Source organism: Microtus pennsylvanicus, chromosome 10 (assembly GCF_037038515.1).
Source record: "Microtus pennsylvanicus isolate mMicPen1 chromosome 10, mMicPen1.hap1, whole genome shotgun sequence".
Classification (NCBI taxonomy): Eukaryota; Metazoa; Chordata; class Mammalia; order Rodentia; family Cricetidae; genus Microtus; species Microtus pennsylvanicus.
In genome coordinates, this window is record NC_134588.1 from 5090466 (window position 1) to 5112715 (window position 22250).

Sequence of the window (22250 nt, forward strand, 5' to 3'; positions counted from 1 at the left end):
TGAATCTGTAGATTGCTTTTGGTAAGATTGCCATTTTTACTATGTTAATTCTACCTATCCAAGAGCATGGTAGATCTTTACATTTTTTGGTATCTTCTTCAATTTCTTTCTTAAAAGATTTAAACTTCTTGTTAAACAGGTCCTTCACTTGTTTGGTAGAATTACCCCCAAGATATTTTATGTTATTTGTGGCTATTGTAAAGGGTGATTTTTTTTCTCAACCCATTTATCATCTGTATATAGGAAGGTTACTGATTTTTTTTGAGTTAATCTTGTATCCTTCCACGATTAAAAAAGGTGTTTATGAGTTATAGAAGTTCCCTGGTAGAATTTTTGGGGTCACTTATGTATACTCTCATATCATCAGCAAATAGTGAAAATTTGACTTCTTTTTTTCCTATTTGTATCCCTTTATTTCCTTTTGTTTTCTTATTGCTCTAGCTAGGATCTCAAGAACTATACTGAATAGCTATGGAGAGAGTGAACACCTTTTCTTATTCCTAATTTCAGTGGCATCACTGTGAGTTTCTCTCCATTTAGCTTGATGTTGGCTGTTGGCTTGCTGTATATTTAGATTTTTTCTCTCACTTCTTTATCCCCACTTCCTGATGGACAGCCAACTTAAAGGACTACAGCCCAGTCACCCCAGGGTGTCATTGTGGTTTATGTTTAGGTGTCCAACTGGGCTGTTTAGTTTTGCAAGATGACAGAGAGTAAGACTTCGTTGTATAAAGGCAATACCGTGAGCATTGTCACACCCTCAAGTGAGCAAAGGTTTTAAGAGTGATGAGAAGCTGTGAGTGCCAATGTGGGCTCTTACCTGTCCCAGCACACAAGCTGGTGCATACTGAGTTCTTACTGTCCACCAGGATCTGTGCTAGTGCTTAGCTTGTGTTTCCCTCTTCATCCCTGATTCCAAGATTAACCCCGTTTTCAGCTGAGAAAATGCAGTGTCTGTTTCTCATGTGACAGTGGCACCCAGACTACAGCTCACATCTGTACCGTTAGCTGGTGCCATTTTCTCTGTTATCTTTTCTTAGCTTGGAACTGATAGGGCTACAAATACTTAGAAGCTTTCTCCTAAAACTGTCTTTCAAAAAGTATTACCTTCAAGGACCTGGAAAAAAGCTTAGGGGGTCAAGGATGTTTACCACTCTAGAATACCTCGGTTTGATTCCCAGCATCTTACACCTGTCTTTAAGCTGTAGAAGATCCGGTGCCCCTTTGTGGCCTTTGTGGGTACTGGACACATGTGATATACATACTTATTTGGAGACAAGATACCCATACCTAAAAGTATCACTATAAAATGTTACCTACAATACAAAGGGTACATTTTCTAAGGAGAAAGCTGGTTTTGAGCATGTGTATTTGTGCACGGTGAGGGCAAAGGTTGATGTTCACGATCCTCCTCCGTCTCTTTCCACCTTATTCGGGTCTCACCAAGAATGGAGTTCACCACACTGGCTGGGACTGTCCAACCAGCCTCCGGGATCTGCCTGCTTCCGCCTTCCTCTTCCTCCCAGTGCTTGGTTACAGATGTGTGCCCGATGCCCAGCCCATCTTTTGTGAGGGTCCTGGGCATCCAAACGCAAGTCCTAGTGCTTGCATGGAAAACACTTTCCGAATTGAATCCTGTGACCAGCCCTAATTTTGACTGTCACTCTGAGAATGGAAAACTAGGCCAGACTAGTCTTCAAAGGGTAGGTCCCCAGTGTTGCATGGTCTGCAGCGTCATTCGCTGACTCATGCACCAGTCTCTTTGGCTTTGTCTTAGTCACTGTTCTATGGCTGTGAAGAGACACCATGACCAAACAATTATTTCAAAGGAAAATTTAACTGGGACTGGCTCTTGGTTCAGAGGTTTATTCCGTTTTCATCATGGCGGGAACCAGACAGGGTATAGTTCTAGAGCAGTGCTGAGAGCTTTACATCCTGGGACACATACACAAACACTCAGAGAGAGAGAGAGAGAGAGAGAGAGAGAGACTGGACAGACCGGATCGACGGGACCAACCGGTCAGACGGGACAGACCAGTCAGACAGGACAGACCGGACCGACCGGTCAGACAGGACCGACCGGTCAGACATGACAGATAGGACCGACCGGTCAGACCGGACCAACTGGTTAGACCAGTCAGACGGGACAGAACGGACCGACCTGTCAGACCAGACCAACTGGTTAGACCAGTCAGACGGGACAAACCGGACCGACCAGTCAGACGGGACTGGTCGGACAGGACGGACCGGTCAGACAGGACAGACCGGACCGACCGGACAGACAGGACCGACCGGACAGACAGGACCGACCGGTCAGACCGGACAGACAGGACCGACCAGTCAGACCGGACAGACAGGACCGACCGGACAGACAGGACAGACCGGACAGACAGGACCGACCGGTCAGACCGGACCGACTGGTCAGACCGGTCAGACAGGACAAACCGGACCGACCAGTCAGACCGGACCGGTCGGACAGGACGGACCGGTCAGACAGGACAGACCGGACCGACCGGACAGACAGGACCGACCGGACAGACAGGACCGACCGGTCAGACCGGACAGACAGGACCGACCGGTCAGACCGGACCGACTGGTCAGACCGGTCAGACAGGACAAACCGGACCGACCAGTCAGACCGGACAGGACGGACCGGTCAGACAGGACAGACCGGACCGACCGGTCAGACCGGACAGACAGGACCGACCGGATAGACAGGACCGACCCGTCAGACCGGACAGACAGGACCGACCGGTCAGACCGGACAGACAGGACCGACCGGACAGACAGGACCGACCGGACCGACTGGTCAGACCGGTCAGACAGGACAAACCGGACCGACCAGTCAGACCGGACCGGTCGGACAGGACGGACCGGTCAGACAGGACAGACCGGACCGACCGGTCAGACGGGACAGACAGGACCGACCGGACAGACAGGACAGACCGGACAGACAGGACCGACCGGTCAGACCGGACCGACTGGTCATACCGGTCAGACAGGACAAACCGGACCGACCAGTCAGACCGGACCGGTCGGACAGGATGGACCGGTCAGACAGGACAGACTGGACCGACCGGTCAGACCGGACAGACAGGACCGACCGGATAGACAGGACCGACCGGTCAGACCAGACAGACAGGACCGACCGGTCAGACAGGACCGACCGGTCAGACCGGACAGACAGGATCGACCGGTCAGACCGGACAGACAGGACCGACCGGTCAGACCGGACAAACCGGACCGACCGGTCAGACCGGACCGGTCGGACAGGACGGACCGGTCAGACAGGACAGACCGGACCGACCGGACAGACAGGACCGACCGGACAGACAGGACCGACCGGTCAGACCGGACAGACAGGATCGACCGGTCAGACCGGACAGACAGGACCGACCGGTCAGACCGGACAGACAGGACCGACCGGTCAGACCGGACAGACAGGACCGACCGGTCAGACCGGACAGACAGGACCGAGCGGTCAGACCGGACAGACAGGACCGACCGGTCAGACCGGACAGACAGGACCGACCGGTCAGACCGGACAGACAGGACCGACCGGTCAGACCAAACAGACAGGACAGACCGGTCAGACTGGACCGACTGGTCAGACCGGTCAGACAGGACCGACCGGACAGACAGGACCGACCGGTCAGACCGGACAGGACAGACCGGTCAGACCGGACAGACCGGTCAGACCGGACAGACAGGACCGACCGGTCAGACCGGACAGACAGGACCGACCGGTCAGACCGGACAGACAGGACCGACCGGTCAGACCGGACAGACAGGACCGACCGGTCAGACCGGACAGACAGGACCGACCGGACAGACCGGACCGACCGGTCAGACCGGACAGACAGGACCGACCGGTCAGACCGGACAGACAGGACCGACTGGTCAGACCGGTCAGACAGGACAAACCGGACCGACCGGTCAGACCGGACAGGACGGACCGGTCAGACAGGACAGACCGGTCAGACCGGACAGACAGGACCGACCGGATAGACAGGACCGACCCGTCAGACCGGACCGACCGGTCAGACCGGACAGACAGGACCGACCGGTCAGACCGGACAGACAGGACCGACCGGACAGACAGGACCGACCGGTCAGACCGGACAGACAGGACCGACCGGACCGACTGGTCAGACCGGTCAGACAGGACAAACCGGACCGACCAGTCAGACCGGACCGGTCGGACAGGACGGACCGGTCAGACAGGACAGACCGGACCGACCGGACAGACAGGACCGACCGGACAGACAGGACCGACCGGTCAGACCGGACAGACAGGACCGACCGGTCAGACCGGACAGACAGGACCGACCGGTCAGACGGGACAGACAGGACCGACCGGACAGACAGGACCGACCGGTCAGACCGGACAGACAGGACCGACCGGTCAGACCGGACCGACTGGTCAGACCGGTCAGACAGGACAAACCGGACCGACCAGTCAGACCGGACAGGACGGACCGGTCAGACAGGACAGACCGGACCGACCGGTCAGACCGGACAGACAGGACCGACCGGATAGACAGGACCGACCCGTCAGACCGGACAGACAGGACCGACCGGTCAGACCGGACAGACAGGACCGACCGGTCAGACCGGACAGACAGGACCGACCGGACAGACAGGACCGACCGGTGAGACCGGACAGACAGGACCGACCGGACCGACTGGTCAGACCGGTCAGACAGGACAAACCGGACCGACCAGTCAGACCGGACCGGTCGGACAGGACGGACCGGTCAGACAGGACAGACCGGACCGACCGGTCAGACCGGACAGACAGGACCGACCGGACAGACAGGACAGACCGGACAGACAGGACCGACCGGTCAGACCGGACCGACTGGTCATACCGGTCAGACAGGACAAACCGGACCGACCAGTCAGACCGGACCGGTCGGACAGGATGGACCGGTCAGACAGGACAGACCGGACCGACCGGTCAGACCGGACAGACAGGACCGACCGGATAGACAGGACCGACCGGTCAGACCAGACAGACAGGACCGACCGGTCAGACAGGACCGACCGGTCAGACCGGACAGACAGGATCGACCGGTCAGACCGGACAGACAGGACCGACCGGTCAGACCAGACAGACAGGACCGACCGGTCAGACAGGACCGACCGGTCAGACCGGACAGACAGGACCGACCGGTCAGACCGGACAGACAGGACCGACCGGTCAGACCGGACAGACAGGACCGACCGGTCAGACCGGACAGACAGGACCGACCGGTCAGACCAAACAGACAGGACCGACCGGTCAGACTGGACCGACCGGACAGACAGGACCGACCGGTCAGACCGGACAGACAGGACAGACCGGTCAGACCGGACAGACCGGACAGACAGGACCGACTGGACAGACAGGACCGACCCGTCAGACCGGACAGACCGGTCAGACTGGACCGACCGGTCAGACCGGTCAGACAGGACCGACCGGTCAGACCGGACAGACAGGACCGACCGGTCAGACTGGACCGACCGGTCAGACCGGACAGACAGGACCGACCGGTCAGACCGGACAGACAGGACAGACCGGTCAGACAGGACCGACCGGACAGACAGGACCGACCGGTCAGACCGGACAGACAGGACAGACCGGACAGACAGGACCGACCGGTCAGACCGGACCGACTGGTCAGACCGGTCAGACAGGACAAACCGGACCGACCAGTCAGACCGGACCGGTCGGACAGGATGGACCGGTCAGACAGGACGGACCGGACCGACCGGTCAGACCGGACAGACAGGACCGACCGGATAGACAGGACCGACCGGTCAGACCAGACAGACAGGACCGACCGGTCAGACCGGACCAACTGGTCAGACCGGTCAGACAGGACCGACCAGACAGACAGGACCGACCGGATAGACAGGACCGACCGGTCAGACCGGACAGACAGGACCGACCGGACAGACAGGACCGACCGGTCAGACCGGACCAACTGGTCAGACCGGTCAGACAGGACCGACCAGACAGACAGGACCGACCGGATAGACAGGACCGACCGGTCAGACCGGACAGACAGGACCGACCGGACAGACAGGACCGACCGGTCAGACCGGACCGACTGGTCAGACCGGTCAGACAGGACAAACCGGACCGACCAGTCAGACCGGACCGGTCGGACAGGACGGACCGGTCAGACAGGACAGACCGGACCGACCGGTCAGACCGGACAGACAGGACCGACCGGACAGACAGGACCGACCGGTCAGACCGGACAGACAGGACCGACCGGTCAGACCGGACAGACAGGACCGACCGGTCAGACCGGACAGACAGGACCGACCGGTCAGACCGGACAGACAGGACAGACCGGTCAGACTGGACCGACTGGTCAGACTGGTCAGACCGGTCAGACAGGACCGACCGGACCGACAGGACCGACCGGTCAGACCGGACAGACAGGACAGACCGGTCAGACCGGACAGACCGGACAGACAGGACCGACCGGACAGACCGGACAGACCGGACAGACAGAGACTGAGCCCTGTGCGAACTTTTGAAACATCAGAGCACACCCCAGAGATACACCTCCAACAAGGTCAGACCTATTAATTCTTCCTGACTATTCAACTAGGAACCAATTCTACAAACAGATGAGTCTGTGAGGCCATTCTCATTCAAACCACCACTGTCTCTGTTAAAGAACTTATCCTGGAAAGTGACAGAACTGCCCTTGAGAAGGACATAGGCTGTTGACCTTGTTCCCACCTCACATGGCCTCTGTTCCTTGCAGAAATTGATGAGCATCAACTACCTGGGCAGCGTGTACCCCAGCAGAGCAGTGATCACCACCATGAAGGAGCGGCGGGTGGGCAGAATCGTGTTCGTGTCCTCTCAGGCAGGACAGCTGGGGCTGTTCGGTTTCACAGCCTATTCTTCGTCCAAGTTTGCCATAAGAGGATTGGCAGAAGCTCTGCAGATGGAGGTAAACGTATTTATGTTTGTATGTCTCCCTTGCAGATCAGTGTAAGCACTGTAGTTTGTTTAGCATCTTTGCCTGTGTTTGAATTTCACTAAAGATCTGGAAATCTGATACTAGTGTAAAGAAAACTAATTCAGTTGTAAGTTCTGGGTTTAACAGATCTTATTGCATAAAAATAATCCTCAGGACAGAGACAAAATGATTCTGAGTGCAGGGAGTTGTCTGCTGCATAGAGTCCTGGAGATGCCTTCCTGATACTGCTTGGCCTCTGCTTCAGTAAGCCAGGGATACCGTTAGATAGACCATTTTCTTAAAGATCCATGCCGGGCTAGGGAACTGGCTGAAAGGGTGAAATGCTTGGTACAGTGTGAGTACCAGAGTTTGGCTCTCCATTTGGACATGCTGGGTGGTTGTGACAGTCTGCCTGTAATTCTTATAGATAGAAGGTGAAGACAAGGGCGCAAAGCAAGCTGGCTAGCCTAGTCTTATCAGTGTGAGTGCAATTGAGAGATCCCACCTCAAAGCATGAGATAGAGAATCATCCAGAAAAACTCAGCATTAGCCTCAGGCTTCTGCACACACAGTCTTAGTCAACAGAGCATGCATAACTGTGAAATTGCAGCCATCACTCTTAAGGACTCTAAAATAACCATTCTTCTTTCTTTCTTTTTTCTGTGTGTGTCTGTGTGTGTGTGTGTGTGTGTGTGTGTGTGTGTGTGAGTGTGAAGTATGTGCAGGAAGTTTCTTCAGGTCACTTTTTGGAAGGGAAGTTGAGTTTTTAGTGAATTCGGTGAGTTTGTCAGATTCACATGGTCACTTGGTAACAGGGATAATACAAGGTTGACCCTGTGACTGCAAGCTTCCAGGTCCTGCCGCAGAGGATGTCTGTCATTCAGGGCATCTGGCGGCTGCCTCATCCAGTCATTTCGGTTCTGGTCTCAGGATCCATTTGGCATACGAGTTTGGGAGATAAAAATATATGCCCATATTTCCCCCATGTCTGACAATTCACTCCCGAGGGGACAGTAACACCGCAGCTGGTCCAGTCCTCTCACCTTCCTGATGACAAGAGCGATTGTCCGCACTGCTGGTGGCTGGATGGCGCTGTCTCCTTGACTCCTGTACATTAAGAGTGCTATTACTTAAATAAGCAAACAAAACAAAGAAGACTGCGATTTTATTTGGCGAAAATAAATTCAGTCTTTTGAATCCAATTTGTTCATAGTAAAACTTGCATCAAAAGATTTCCTTAAGATCTGTTTTTTGAAATCTGGATAACTTGGTCAGTTTTTATGAATAGTTGCTAAAGTGCTTAATGCTCTGAGTAAATTTTTCAGTTCAATTAATATTTTAAGTCTTCAGTTTATCTCCCTGTTCCCCAAACTGAAGTAAGCCCCTGGAAATCTGGGCATGGTGTGTTTAATCGGATGCTTTGTTGGTATTTGGGATTGAATTTTCTTTTCCAGTCTTTTAGATACAAATATATTATTTAAAGATCTTTTTAAAACTTGATCTTTTGGCAAGTATATTTATGAAATGGGTTATAGTCAGAGTTGTATTCAAGATTCAACCAAAACAACACAACAGCAAACCCCAACCCAGGTGCTTTTCCTGCTTGCCCTCCTGAGAATGTACAGCCCCTTCCCCATCTCTTTCCACCAGAGTGGAGCAGTAAGCTGAAGGCTAGAGTGTCTGCTTGGATGAATTCTTGTTTTAATAGAACCAGGAAGAACAGCTCTTAAGTGGATTTTTTTTTTTAATGATAAACTTGTTCTTAGGCAAGCCACCCATTGCCAAGTAGAAGAGAGAAAATGGAACAGGATGGGGGAGAGACAGAGCAGAAGGGGAGAAAATGGCCATTCCATAGGGGCAGGGAGAAAGAATAGCTAGGCAGGCATCACACTTGTCATGGCTCAGAACTGAGTGTAAGCTAATCTTTCCTTTTGGTTGGGTTATGATATTGACAGTTAAAGAAAAATGTGGGCATAAATTTGTATGGACTGATTTTTTTTTTTGCAATTTTGTGAACAAGAATATCAGGAGACCAGGAACTATATAAGATACAGAGAGCTGTCCATTCAGTTCATACCCATTCTTAGGGCTGTGTTGACACATCGTAGTAATTTAGTAAGACTTTGCTGGGTAAACAAACCAAAGACTGCATAAATGTCAAGTTGTTTGTCACTGGAAGCATCCAGCCATAGACTGGATTGCAGAGAGAATGCTAGCTTGAAATGGGATTGTCTGATTCTTTTCCATCTTGGTATTTACAGTTCCTTCCCATGAGAGAACAGTTCTAACTTTTGGTGACTCATTCATGGCCTTGAGTTGGAGAACCATTACTTTGAAAATCGTTTTGATTTTCATAAACACTACAATTCTTACTGTGGCATTTTGGGGCGGGGGCACAGAGTAAGTTTGAGAAGGCACTGTCGGTCTTGATGAATTGGGGGGCACAGAGTAGGTCTGAGAAGCCAGTGTCTGTCTTGATGAACTGGGGGGACACAGAGTAGGTCTGAGGAGCTTCTGTTGGTCTTGGTGGATTTGGGGGCACAGAGTAGGTCTGAGAAGCTTCTGTTGGTCTTGGTGGATTTGGGGGCACAGAGTAGGTCTGAGGAGCCTCTGTTGGTCTTTGTGAGTTACCTAATTATCATTTACTCACTTTTTTTTTGAGCCATTTTTCTCTAGTCCTAATACAGGACCAAGCGAGACTACTAGAGAAAATGTTTTATTTTATTTTATTAAGTTCCCAACTGAAAAGCAGGTGTGAGAGAAATCACTTGTCATTGTCACAGCTGGTCCACTGTCTGGTCTGGAAGGGAGTCCTGGCTGTCAAGGCCAAGCCACGAACCCTCTTTCCCTGGCCGCACTGGCTAGGGGCCAGCTTTCACTCTTGCACCTACTCGACTGGCTGGCCAGCAACTGCTCTTTCTTTCTCTTGACCCGTGTACTTCCCCTGAGGCCACACAGCTGTGTCACTAAGGGAACCTAGGAGATAAAGGGCAGGCTTCCTGTCCGTGGCTAGCCTTGTTGTCCCCGCTTCACCCCAGATGTCTTTATGAGGACAGAGACATAAGTCAACAGCAAACAAAAGGATCATGCCAAAATGAACTTGATGGTCTGAGCCTTTGGATTACTAATTACCAGGGTAAGAGGACAGGTAACAAGGTTGATGTTGGACAGTATTCGGAAGACTGTCCCCCGAAAAGAAGGTCCACTGGGATTGTTGGAGTGTGTTCATCAGTAGAGAAGTTGAATGGAAAGAGAAAGTAGGGGACAGAAAAGCTTTGGAAGAGCCAGAGGGAGGTTGGGATTAGGCAGAATAGCTGTAGAGCTGATAGAGAAATTATCTGGAACCGGGCATGGTGCTGCACACCTGTACCGCAGGCATTTGGGACATCTTGGCAGAAAGCTCACCAGTTGATAGCCTGGCCTTATGCAACGAGAGATCTTAGTGTCAAAGGGCAGAGGGGAGTTTCTCTATGTAAATACTGCCGAGGATGTTTGCAGTAGCGTTGCTTGACTGGTCCTACTTTGGGGATCCACCTGACACTCCATGGGTGGTGGTACAGGACCTCGCCACACCTGGGTTCCCATGCAGCAGTGGGCAGCAGGGAAGGCAATGAGACTCACAGTCTCCTGCAAGTGAAGTGAACCTAACAGTGTAGTATTGGAAGCAGTTTGAAAGGCAAAAAGGCTATGACCTTGTAGATAAGGGTGTAGACCTGTTCCTCCTATTCCTGCCTTGAAACTCTGCTCAGTTCATGGTGGAGTCTGAGTGAGCACACTGGTTAAACATGATCTGTCCACACTGGGCAGCTCCCGGCCTTTGCCTGGTCAGCAGGCAGGGAGAACCTTAGTAGGAGTTGGCTTGATGTACTTTAGAGTCGGGAATTCTTGCTAACCATTCCAAGTCATCATGGAGAGGTGTCCTCAGTGCTTTTGGTGGCAGTTGATTGGCAGTCCCCTCATGAGCCTAAGACTCAGCACAGCTCACACAAGTTAATGGATGAATACAAATGGTCTATTTATTGACAGTGCAAACCTTGTTTGTGACCAGGTGAAGCCTTACAATGTGTATGTCACTGTGGCCTACCCACCAGACACGGACACCCCGGGGCTGGCGGAAGAAAACAAAACGAAGGTCAGTACTCCTACATAGTTGTTTGCCTTCTGTGTCGTATGCTTGTATATGGGATGTGTTTTGTGGGGGGGATGTGTGTTGTGTGTGGGACATGTGTGTGTGATATGTGTTATAGTGTTTGGTGTGTGGTATGTGGTGTCCATGTGATGTATGTTGTGTGAGTGGTAGATGTGTATGGTGTGCACTGTGAGTTTGTGTGTTATCTGTATTGTGTGATATGTGTAATGTATATTATGTGTGATGTATATTGTGTGTGATGTGTATCATGTGTATGTGTTATGTGGGTGTAGTGTGTGTGTCTGCATGTGACTGTGTGTGGGGTTATGCATGTTTGTGTGTGTGTGTTCTGTGATATATATATATGTGATATGTGTGTGTATATATGGGTGTGCTTGTTTAGGTTTGTGTGTCTATGTATTGTACTGTGCATGTTTATGTGTGGGGGCTATACATATTTGAGTTTGATGTGTGTATATGTATAAATTGTGCATGTTTGTGTGTGGGGATTGTGTGTGTTTGGATGTGTATTTGTGTGTGCACTGTGCATGTTTGTGGGGGATTGTGCATGCTATGATGTATGCCGGTGTGTTTGTGTTTATGTCAGTGTGCATGTTGGTGTATGGGGAGTGTGCATGTTTAGATGTGTGTGTTGTGTATATGCATTTGTGTTTATGTCTGTATATGGGATTGTTCATGTTAGGGTATGTATGTTATGTGTGTGTGCACTGTACATGTTTGCATATGGGGATTGTACTTGTTTGGATGTGTGTGTAGTGTGTGTACATGTTTGCATATGGAGATTGTACTTGTTTGGATGTGTGTGTAGTGTGTGTACATGTTTGCATATGGAGATTGTACTTGTTTGAATGTGTGCATTGCGTGTATGTGCTTATATGTATGTCTGTGTGTCCACTATGCATGTGTTTGTGTGTGGGAACTGTTCATGTTAGGATAGGATGTGTGTGTGTATGTGTGTCCACTGTGCCTGTGTTATGATGTGTGTGTATTGTGCATGTTTAAGTGTGGGGTTTGTACATGTTGGGATGTGTGTTTCATGCATGTTTGTGTGGGAGGATTGTGTGTGTTTGATTGTGCAGGTGCATATGGACACCAGAGACCTGCGTGGGTGTTCTTCCTCAGATGGTGTCCACCTTGATCTTGAGCTTTCACTGTCCTGGAACTGTTACATAGGCTGAGCTGACTACCCTGTAAGCCTTGGGGTCCTTCTGTCTCTGTTTCTGAGGGCTAGCTTTGCAAGGCTATGCCCATCCAGGGACAAGGCAAGCCCTTTCTCTCCCCAGCCCTGTTCTGGTTTTTATGCTGCTTCAGCTCCTGATGTTTACCTGTTAGTGGTTCCTATTGGGTCTTTTGGTTGCAGGGTGCTGAGCCAGGACTTGACTTCCCTAGGGTTCTCTAGGCAGATCTTTCTTCCTTCCTCTGCAACGCACCCCCCTCTTTTAAAAAATGTTTAACTTAATTTTTTTCAGCTTTATTCTCTCATACATTACAGTTGTCCAGCACTGCTTGTGGTCTTGTCTCTCCCCACTTGGGATTTATGTTCCCCAGATGAAGCCATTTTATCCATGTGTTTAAAATCAATACTTACATACATGTATCCATACACTCATGCATATGTTATACATATTACTTTTTGCTGGGGAAGCTAATATGGAAGCCTCAGATCTACTCCCTCCTCCCTGTGTTATCTGTGATGGGCAGATTCTGTGTTTATATGTAACTATGAATATTAGCAAAGCCTGAGCTTCTCTAATGACACTTCCTTTCTTGCATGTGGTCATTTAACTTGTGTGCATCTGCAGCCCGCTCACTGGGGATAACTGAATGTCCTTGGATCTGAACACATGGGGTTTCTTTTACTTTCATTGTCTTTCCTCACTGCCCCTTCACTGGGACTTCCTGGCGAGACACAGGCCGAAGCTCGCCATTCTCAACACTCCACCCTTTCTGTCCCTTTCGCTTTTGTTGTTTATCTGCTCCTTGTGGTGGCCTTTCTGTCATCCTAGAGAAAAGCCCATGGTAGGTAACATTGGCTGAGAATTTGCCTTAATGAAAATGCTTCCTTCCTTTTCTTTCTTGGTGCGTGTGTGTTTGTGGTTGTTGCGTTTGATAGGTTGTTTTATTGGGCACAAAATTTTAAGTTGAAAATTGTGATTCTCAAAGTTTTGCAGGCATTTCTCACTGAGTTCTAGCTCCTAGTGTCTCTGTGGGGGACCTTGTGACTAAACACCTCAGGAAAGCATCCTGACGGGGAAAGGTTTGCTTTGGCTCCATGTTCATGGTTTCAGAGTCGTCAGTGCATCAGGACAGGGAGGACTCTGGGCAGAGCAGTTCAGCTTGCAGGAAGCAGAGGAAAGGGGAGAACTGTAGCCTCGGGAACACTTCCTCCAACAGGCCCCACCTCTTACCTTTCACCTCCTTCCAGTGCGCCATCAGAATGCGCCTTCCTCCTGACTAAGCAGCCCTCTGTCACACGCCCTGCCTCGCCCCGCCCGAGGTGTGCCTCCTTCTCCCAAGGCTTCTCTAGTTTGTTTTAGTGTTTTAGTGGTGGTCTGTGTTTTTGAACCCTCTTCCCTTTTTATCTTTTTAAAATATCATTTGATGTGAAATGCTCTTATTTCATACACTAGACAGTCATGGTAGCCCCTTTATTCTGTCAACTCATGAACTTCGTTCAATAATTTTCCCATGCAGAATATTTCAGTGCATTCTTTCTGGACTCTTGTCCACTTTCTGGTCTGATGGTCCCACTTCCTTCTCTTATCCTCGTTTTCTTTCTCCTTCCATTTTTCTGTTGAAATTTTTATTTCTACTGATTTATTTTTTAAAAAAGCTTATATCTTCTTCCTATCATGGGGTTTGTCTTAGCATTCTGTTCTATGGCTGTGAAGAAACACCAAGACCAGCATAACTCTTATAAAAGAGAAAATTTAATTGGGGCTTTCTTACAGTTTCGTAGAGTTAGTCCATTAACGTCACAGAGGGAGCTTGGTGCCACAAAGGCAGGCGTGGTGCTGGAGAGTGGCCGGGAGCTAAATCCTGGCCCATAGATAGAGAGACCCTGGGCCTGGTGTGAGCATTTGAAACCTCACAGTGAGCCCTTTCTTTATTCCTGAGGAGCTTTAGTCTGGACAGTGGTTGGTTTTGTTCTTTCCATTTTACTCTCCCTTATCTGTTTCTTTACTTGGTTGCTACAGGCATGTGGCACTGCACGTTAGTGATTGCATTGAGTGTGATGCTGCAAGGCACTACAGGCATGCAGCGCTGCACGTTAGTGATTGCATTGAGTGTGATGCTGAAAGACTGGTTATAAACCCTGGAGCCTCCTCCACTTTCTGCTTTTCCTAGAGGTGACAGGGTGGGGCATTCATTTCCTTAGATTCCCTTACATGGACATCTACTCTCTTTTCTCATCCTTTCCCCAATGAGGAGTCTTGTGGTTAAGGCTTCACCTCAGCCCCTGGCACCCCTATACCTACAGAGTCTGGAATGTTTGGGTGGGAGGTTCCATTCTAAGCCAACTCACCTGGGAGTTGCCTCAGTCCAAACTCCACCTCCGAGAAAGCCAGCCAAATGATGACCGCTTCTCAGAGATGCTCAAGACCATGCCCACAGTGTATTTAAACTGTCCCCCAGAGAACAAACACATGGTTTCCTGGTCTTTCTTCCCCATCTCCTCTCTGAGGGCCTAGAGGCCACACGGGAGCCTTAGTATCTGTTACACCTGGGCTTTTTCTAATTCGGTTTGATTTGGTCTGATTCAAATTGTTGTGTCAGCTGAGAAGTTTATCGGTGCGTGAGAACTTTTCAGTGGTCTCCTGCCATCAGAACAGTTGAGACCCTCTGTTTGATCTCTGAGGCCCAATCAAAGCAGGAGGTCTGGGGAACTCACCATTCCACACCGGATTTTGCTGCATTGTTCTGTTCCTGTAAGGCATCGTGTGTGTGTGTGTGTGTGTGTGTGTGTGTGTGTGTGTGTGTGCGTGCGCGCGCGCGGAGGCTGTTCTAGAACCAAGGCAGTATACAAATACTGCTGCTCTGCTGCCCTCTGCGGGCGAAGGCTTGGATCTGGTTCTTCAGCCTCCACATCGTCTATCCCATGTGGACATGCAGGTTCTATGGAAAGAGCTCAGGCTATCCTGAGCTGAGAGCAGGTGTTGTTCATCTGGCTCCTCCTCTCCGTCTTCCCTTTGCCTTGACACAGAGCAAGCAGATGAAGTGGTTGGAAGAAACCAATCAGAACATGCCAGCTCACCACAAGGGTGATTTTAGTTTTAGACAATTATTTTATATTTTCATTTTTTCCTCTAATATTGTATGTGGATTTCTGCAGCATAAAATTTGGATGTTTTTATAGTCTATTTCCTGTTTTTGTTTGGTTAAAAAAATTTTTTTGAGATAGAAACCCACCCCATTTTCTTTTAAATTCAGCCATGTTTACAATTTCTTTGTTTTTAAAAAATAAATTGAAACTTCTGCCTCGGAGATCTGCTCAGCAAATTTTCAGTACTTGCTGCAGAGTCCTTTAGTTTGAAGCTAAAGCTAAAGAAAGTAGTAATTTCTCTGAGATTTGGTTCTAATGTTGTCTATTGGTTGTGAGCTTCCATTTTAGCTCCGTTAGAATTCTGCAGAGATTTCTGGTGACTGGATCCTGCTCTGGTCTGTGACCGTGTGGGAGTGGTGAACACCGTCTCACTCAGTGCGTGTCCTCACCCACCTGGCAGGCCGGAAGAGCAAATGATGACACCATCAGAAGGAAAAACTGACTTTTAGGAAGCATTTGTTCTTCTGTTTTAAGAAGAATAGACAGAGCACGGTGGCACATGCCTGCAATCCCAGTATTCAGGAGGCTGAGGGACGAGGATCAAAAGTCACAAGCCAGCTTAGCCTTGTCTCACAAAACCAGGCACGGACGAGAAAATATATGCTAGATTTTCCCCCTCAAGCCTAGGTAAAGAGTCAAAATTACAGTCTCCTTTGTATTAACACTTCAGTTGAAAGCTTTTTTGAAGACTGTTTAGATGTGTGTAAAGTGCTATTAAGAAAGGCTGATGAAAAGAGAAAAAACTACTGCTCACAGTGAATTAGGACAAGCATGAGTACAGAGGTAGCCGCGATGTAGATGAGTGAAGAGGGGGAGAGGGGGGAGGGGGAGAGGGGGGAGGGAGGGAGGGAGAGAGAGGGAGAGAGGAGGAAGGGAGGGAGGGAGAGAGGGAGGGAGAGAGGGAGAGGAGGAAGGGAGGGGGGGAGAAATGGAGGGAGAGAGAGGAGGAAGGGAGGGAGGAAAAAGGGAAAGGGAGAGGGAGGGAGGGGAGAGAAAGAAGGAGAAATGGAGGGAGAGAGGGAGGGAAGGATGGCGGGAGAAGGGGGAGGGAGAGAGGAGGAAAGGAGGGAGAGGGAGGGAGAGAGAGAGGGAGAGAGGAGGAAGGGAGGGAGGGAAAAGGGAAAGGGGAGGGAGGGAGGGGAAAGAAGGAGGGGGAGAGGGAGGGAGGGATGGAGGGAGGGAAAGATAGGGGGGAGGCGGAGGGAGAGAGAAAGGGAGGGAGGGAAACGGAAGGAGGAAAAGAGAGGAGGGAAGGAGGGGAGGAAGGAAAGAGGAAGGAGAGAGAGAAAGGGGGGAAGGGAAGGAGATAGAGAGAGACAGAGAGAGAGGGAGGAAAGGTGTTCTGAGCCAGGTCAAGACAAGTAGACCTTCATCTGTCTTTTGTGGAACAGGTACTGGAGTCCCAGTTCTGTAACTGTCCCTCAGACAAACTAGGGGCTACACCGTGTTGATTCTCAGATGGCTCGCTAGTCTCTCCACTGGTCCTTGAGGAAACAGTTATAGTTCTTACTCAGGGTTTGTGTCTGTCCCCAGCATCGTCATTTGCTCAGGGGGATCTAGTCAGAAGGGAGGCACTGTGGTGGGCTCAATCACTCAGGCAGGGACCAGCCTCTGTGTCCACACTGTCAGTCACTCCAGCCTTGACAGTCCTCATTGGAGCCGCAGAACAGCAGGGGCCTCCTTGCCCCGCTTCCCGCATGGAGGTATTCCACGGATAGAAACTGATTGAGAATCTAACCTGATTTTTGCCTAAAACATATGAATTTGTTTGAAGGTAGGAAATGGTAATTATTTGTAAATCAGGGCCTCTAAGACTTATAATGCAACAGGCATTGATTTGTGTGTTTCTCCACTTCCAGCCCCTGGAGACCCGGCTCATTTCAGAGACAACAGCTGTTTGCAAACCAGAGCAGGTGGCCAAACAAATTGTCAAAGATGCTGTGGTGAGTAAAGCCCTGTGCTGTTTGTGTGTGTGTTGTATTTCTGGAAAACACAGAGAGACTTAATTCAAACGAGAGCATCCAGCTTTTGGTCGGATTTGTCTACTCTTGGCCCCCACTGTCCTCCCCTTAGACTTTCTGTGGATTCCATATTAGCCCGAGGATGGGAGTCACCCGAGAACGTCAGCTTCTGGGAAGCGTGTGAACACAGCAGAAGCGTGTCGCCACCCTTTTATTTGTGAATTCAGTGTTGCTTAGCATGCATGCGTGTGTGTGTGTGTGTGTGTGCATGTGTGTGAATGTCACCTTCATACAGGGAGGGCTCTCCCTCCACCACACGGGTTCAGGGGCTGAACTCAGGTCGTCAGTCTTGGTGCCCACCTTTGCCCAGTGAGCCTTGTCCTGGCTTTCTTTCCCTACCCCACAGTTTGAGATCTTCTAAGGCTGTGGCCAGGCTCACAATGCTTGCTTCTTTCTCCTCTTCTGGTACCACGTTCCTCATGGTCATGATAAGAAACCGTGTCAGGCTGCTGGGCCCACTACCCCCTTACTGTACCTCCTTACCCAATCAGTGTAAAGCCTTGTAGAACACCATGTGGGCCACAGGTCGTTTGACAACATTCCCATTAATCCACCTATGAGAAAAGGTTCATCTGAGGGATGCGCTTGAACCCAGGAGGCCTACATGACTTTGGAAAATCTAGGGTTCGTTGCCATGAGGGGCATCCAGATAACCCGGGGCAGCTTCTAAGAGGTGAAAGGACTGCTGTGCCAGCTGAGTGGGACAGAGTATCAGCAGCCTCAGCCAGCAGACCAGAGCACTGAGGCAGCTCAGTGGGGAAAGGTGCCTGCCACCAGGCCTAATAACCTGAGTTCTTCAAAACCCAGTAGCGGAAGCAGAGAACTGACTCCTCAAGCCATCCTCTGGCTTCCACATACATGCTTCGGTGCACACACACACACACACACACACACACACACACAGAATGGGGCTGGAGAGATGGCCCAGAAAGTTGTACAAACAAAGAACCTGAGTTCAGATCCCCAGCACTGACATTAAAAGGCCAGTGTGGTTACACCTGTTTGTAACCCAAGCCCTGTGTTGGCAGAGTTTGCAGGCTAGCCAGCCTAGCTGGTTGTTGAGCCTACCCATGGTCATTTAGAGACCCTGAGGTAGACACCCAATATTCACCTCTAATTCCTACACATAGGCACACATCCCATACACACACAGAGCGGGTAAAATAGTTGCCTTGGTTGCCTTCAGAGGCACAGAGCAGTGGAATAGGAAGCATGACTAGGATAAACTAGTTTGATTTTCTCTCAAGCCAAAACAAATACTCTCAAGGTATTTCCCCCCAAGATGAAAAAGAAAGTGAGTGCCTGCAAGTGTGCATGTGTACCGTGTGTGTGTGTGCTGTGCAGTGCCTGCAAGTGTGCATGTGTACCGTGTGTGTGCCGTGCAGTGCCTGCAAGTGTGCATGTGTACCGTGTGTGTGTGTGCTGTGCAGTGCGTGCCTGCAAGTGTGCATGTGTACTGTGTGTGTGTGTGTGCTGTGCAGTGCCTGCAAGTGTGCATGTGTGCCACGTGTTTGTGTGTGCTGTGCAGTGCCTGCAAGTGTGCATGTGTACCATGTGTGTGTGTGCTGTGCAGTGCCTGCAAGTGTGCATGTGTACCGTGTATGTGTGTGCTGTGCAGTGCCTGCAAGTGTGCATGTGTGCCACGTGTTTGTGTGTGCTGTGCAGTGCCTGCAAGTGTGCATGTGTACCATGTGTGTGTGCTGTGCAGTGCGTGCCTGCAAGTGTGCATGTGTACCGTGTGTGTGCCGTTCATGCTTGCAAGTGTGCATGTGTACCGTGTATGTGTGTGCTGTGCAGTGCGTGCCTGCAAGTGTGCATGTGTACTGTGTGTGTGTGCTGTGCAGTGCCTGCAAGTGTGCATGTGTACCGTGTGTGTGTGTGCTGTGCAGTGCGTGCCTGCAAGTGTGCATGTGTACTGTGTGTGTGTGTGTGTGCTGTGCAGTGCCTGCAAGTGTGCATGTGTGCCACGTGTTTGTGTGTGCTGTGCAGTGCCTGCAAGTGTGCATGTGTACCATGTGTGTGTGTGCTGTGCAGTGCCTGCAAGTGTGCATGTGTACCGTGTATGTGTGTGCTGTGCAGTGCCTGCAAGTGTGCATGTGTGCCACGTGTTTGTGTGTGCTGTGCAGTGCCTGCAAGTGTGCATGTGTACCATGTGTGTGTGTGCAGTGCGTGCCTGCAAGTGTGCATGTGTACCGTGTGTGTGCCGTTCATGCTTGCAAGTGTGCATGTGTACCGTGTGTGTGTGTGCTGTGCAGTGCGTGCCTGCAAGTGTGCATGTGTACTGTGTGTGTGTGTGTGTGCTGTGCAGTGCCTGCAAGTGTGCATGTGTGCCACGTGTTTGTGTGTGCTGTGCAGTGCCTGCAAGTGTGCATGTGTACCGTGTGTGTGTGTGCTGTGCAGTGCCTGCAAGTGTGCATGTGTACCATGTGTGTGTGTGCTGTGCAGTGCCTGCAAGTGTGCATGTGTACCATGTGTGTGTGTGTGCAGTGCGTGCCTGCAAGTGTGCATGTGTACCGTGTATGTGTGTGCTGTGCAATGCGTGCCTGCAAGTGTGCATGTGTACTGTGTGTGTGTGTGTGCTGTGCAGTGCCTGCAAGTGTGCATGTGTGCCACGTGTTTGTGTGTGCTGTGCAGTGCATGCCTGCAAGTGTGCATGTGTACCATGTGTGTGTGTGCAGTGCGTGCCTGCAAGTGTGCATGTGTACCGTGTGTGCTGTGCAGTGCGTGCCTGCAAGTGTGCATGTGTACTGTGTGTGTGTGTGTGCTGTGATGCAAGTGTGCATGTGTGCCACGTGTTTGTGTGTGCTGTGCAGTGCCTGCAAGTGTGCATGTGTACCATGTGTGTGTGTGCTGTGTGTGCCTGCAAGTGTGCATGTGTACCATGTGTGTGTGTGCTGTGCGTGCCTGCAAGTGTGCATGTGTACCGTGTATGTGTGTGCTGTGCAGTGCGTGCCTGCAAGTGTGCATGTGTACTGTGTATGTGTGCTGTGCAGTGCCTGCAAGTGTGCATGTGTACCATGTGTGTGTGCTGTGCAGTGCGTGCCTGCAAGTGTGCATGTGTACCGTGTATGTGTGTGCTGTGCAGTGCGTGCCTGCAAGTGTGCATGTGTACTGTGTATGTGTGCTGTGCAGTGCCTGTAAGTGTGCATGTGTACCATGTGTGTGTGCCATGCATGCCTGCAAGTGTGCATGTGTACTGTGTGTGTACCGTGTGTGTGTGCTGCCCAGTGCCTGCAAGTGTGCATGTGTACCATGTGTGTGTGCTGTGCAGTGCGTGCCTGCAAGTGTGCATGTGTACCGTGTGTGCTGTGCAGTGCCTGCATGTGTGCATGTGTACTGTGTGTGTGTGTGCTGTGCAGTGCGTGCCTGCAAGTGTGCATGTGTACTGTGTGTGTGTGCTGCCCAGTGCCTGCAAGTGTGCATGTGTACTGTGTGTGTGTGCTGTGCAGTGCCTGCAAGTGTGCATGTGTACCGTGTGTGCTGTGCAGTGCCTGCAGGTGTGCATGTGTACTGTGTGTGTGTGTGCTGTGCAGTGCGTGCCTGCAAGTGTGCATGTGTACTGTGTGTGTGTGCTGTGTGTGCCTGCAAGTGTGCATGTGTACCGTGTGTGTGTGCTGCCCAGTGCCTGCAAGTGTGCATGTGTACTGTGTGTGTGTGCTGTGCAGTGCCTGCAGGTGTGCATGTGTACCGTGTGTGTGTGCTGCCCAGTGCCTGCAAGTGTGCATGTGTACTGTGTGTGTGTGCTGCCCAGTGCCTGCAAGTGTGCATGTGTGCCGTGCGTGCCTGCAAGTGTTGTAATAGGAGCAGCGGGGCTGCGTCCCCAGCATCTCGGCTGCCTGGCTAGCTTATGCCCCGAAATAACAACACACAAACTGTAATCATTTAAACACTGCTTGGCCCATTTCTATCTAGCCTCTTCTAGGCTAATTCTCACATATTAATTTAGCCCATTTCTAATCATCTGTGTAGCAACGCTAGGTGCGCTTACCAGGAAGATTCTAGCCTACGTCCATCCTGGGTCGGAGCTTCATCGTGCGTGCCTCAGAGAGCAGAGCTATTGCTTCTGTCCGGGAGAGGGGAGCATGGCGTCTCTGAGCTCACTTCCTCTTCCTCCCAGCATTCTGTTCTGTTTACTCCTCCCACCTATTTTAATCTATCAGGGCCAAGCAGTTTCTTTATTGCTTAACCAATGAAATCAACAGATTGATATATGACACTCCCACATCACTTCCCCTTTTTCTGTTTAAACAAAAAAAGGAAGGCTTTAACTTTAACATAGCAAAATTACATATAACAAAACAGTTATCAAGTAAAAGTTACAATATTTACATCTATTTTATCTTTTTTCATAACTAAGGAAAACTATATCTATATATTCTTTAACTCCATCAAAGACTCCAGAAGGATATAATATTACCTAAGCAAACAAAAAGTAAGCAATTTTCAAAACTCTAGAAATGACAGAGACATCTCGCTGCCTGGACAGTCACCCAAAGTTCCTCTGTACCGTTGGGGCATCCATCTTCGGCCTACAGGCCCATAGTTTCCAGCAGACATTTCCACAAAGCAGGGAATTTCAAAGGCAGTCACTATCTGCTTGTCCTGAAGAATGTCTTGCAGACTCTTTCATGAATCAGGAACCCCGAAAGACCATCTCACCTTTAGGCAAGTTTAGCAGTCCTCTCTCTGCGGGTTCTCTGTTTCCTGTTTATGCAATAGTCCAGGCAAGAGCAGTTTCTTGCCCAAATGACTATCAAACTCCATAAGGATCCTCTTCGATGCCCATC

General features: G+C 50.5%; 1 protein-coding gene across 2 annotated transcripts in view; it reads left to right on the forward strand.

The window, feature by feature from the left end:
- Positions 1-22250, forward strand: part of Kdsr (3-ketodihydrosphingosine reductase) — a 54239-nt gene that overhangs the window by 18980 nt on the left and 13009 nt on the right. For both annotated transcript variants that reach the window (XM_075987625.1, XM_075987624.1), the window contains exons 6-8: positions 6768-6959; positions 11017-11100; positions 17302-17385. In XM_075987625.1, the coding sequence (XP_075843740.1) occupies positions 6768-6959; positions 11017-11100; positions 17302-17385 (360 nt within the window). The remainder of the gene's footprint in view (positions 1-6767; positions 6960-11016; positions 11101-17301; positions 17386-22250) is intronic.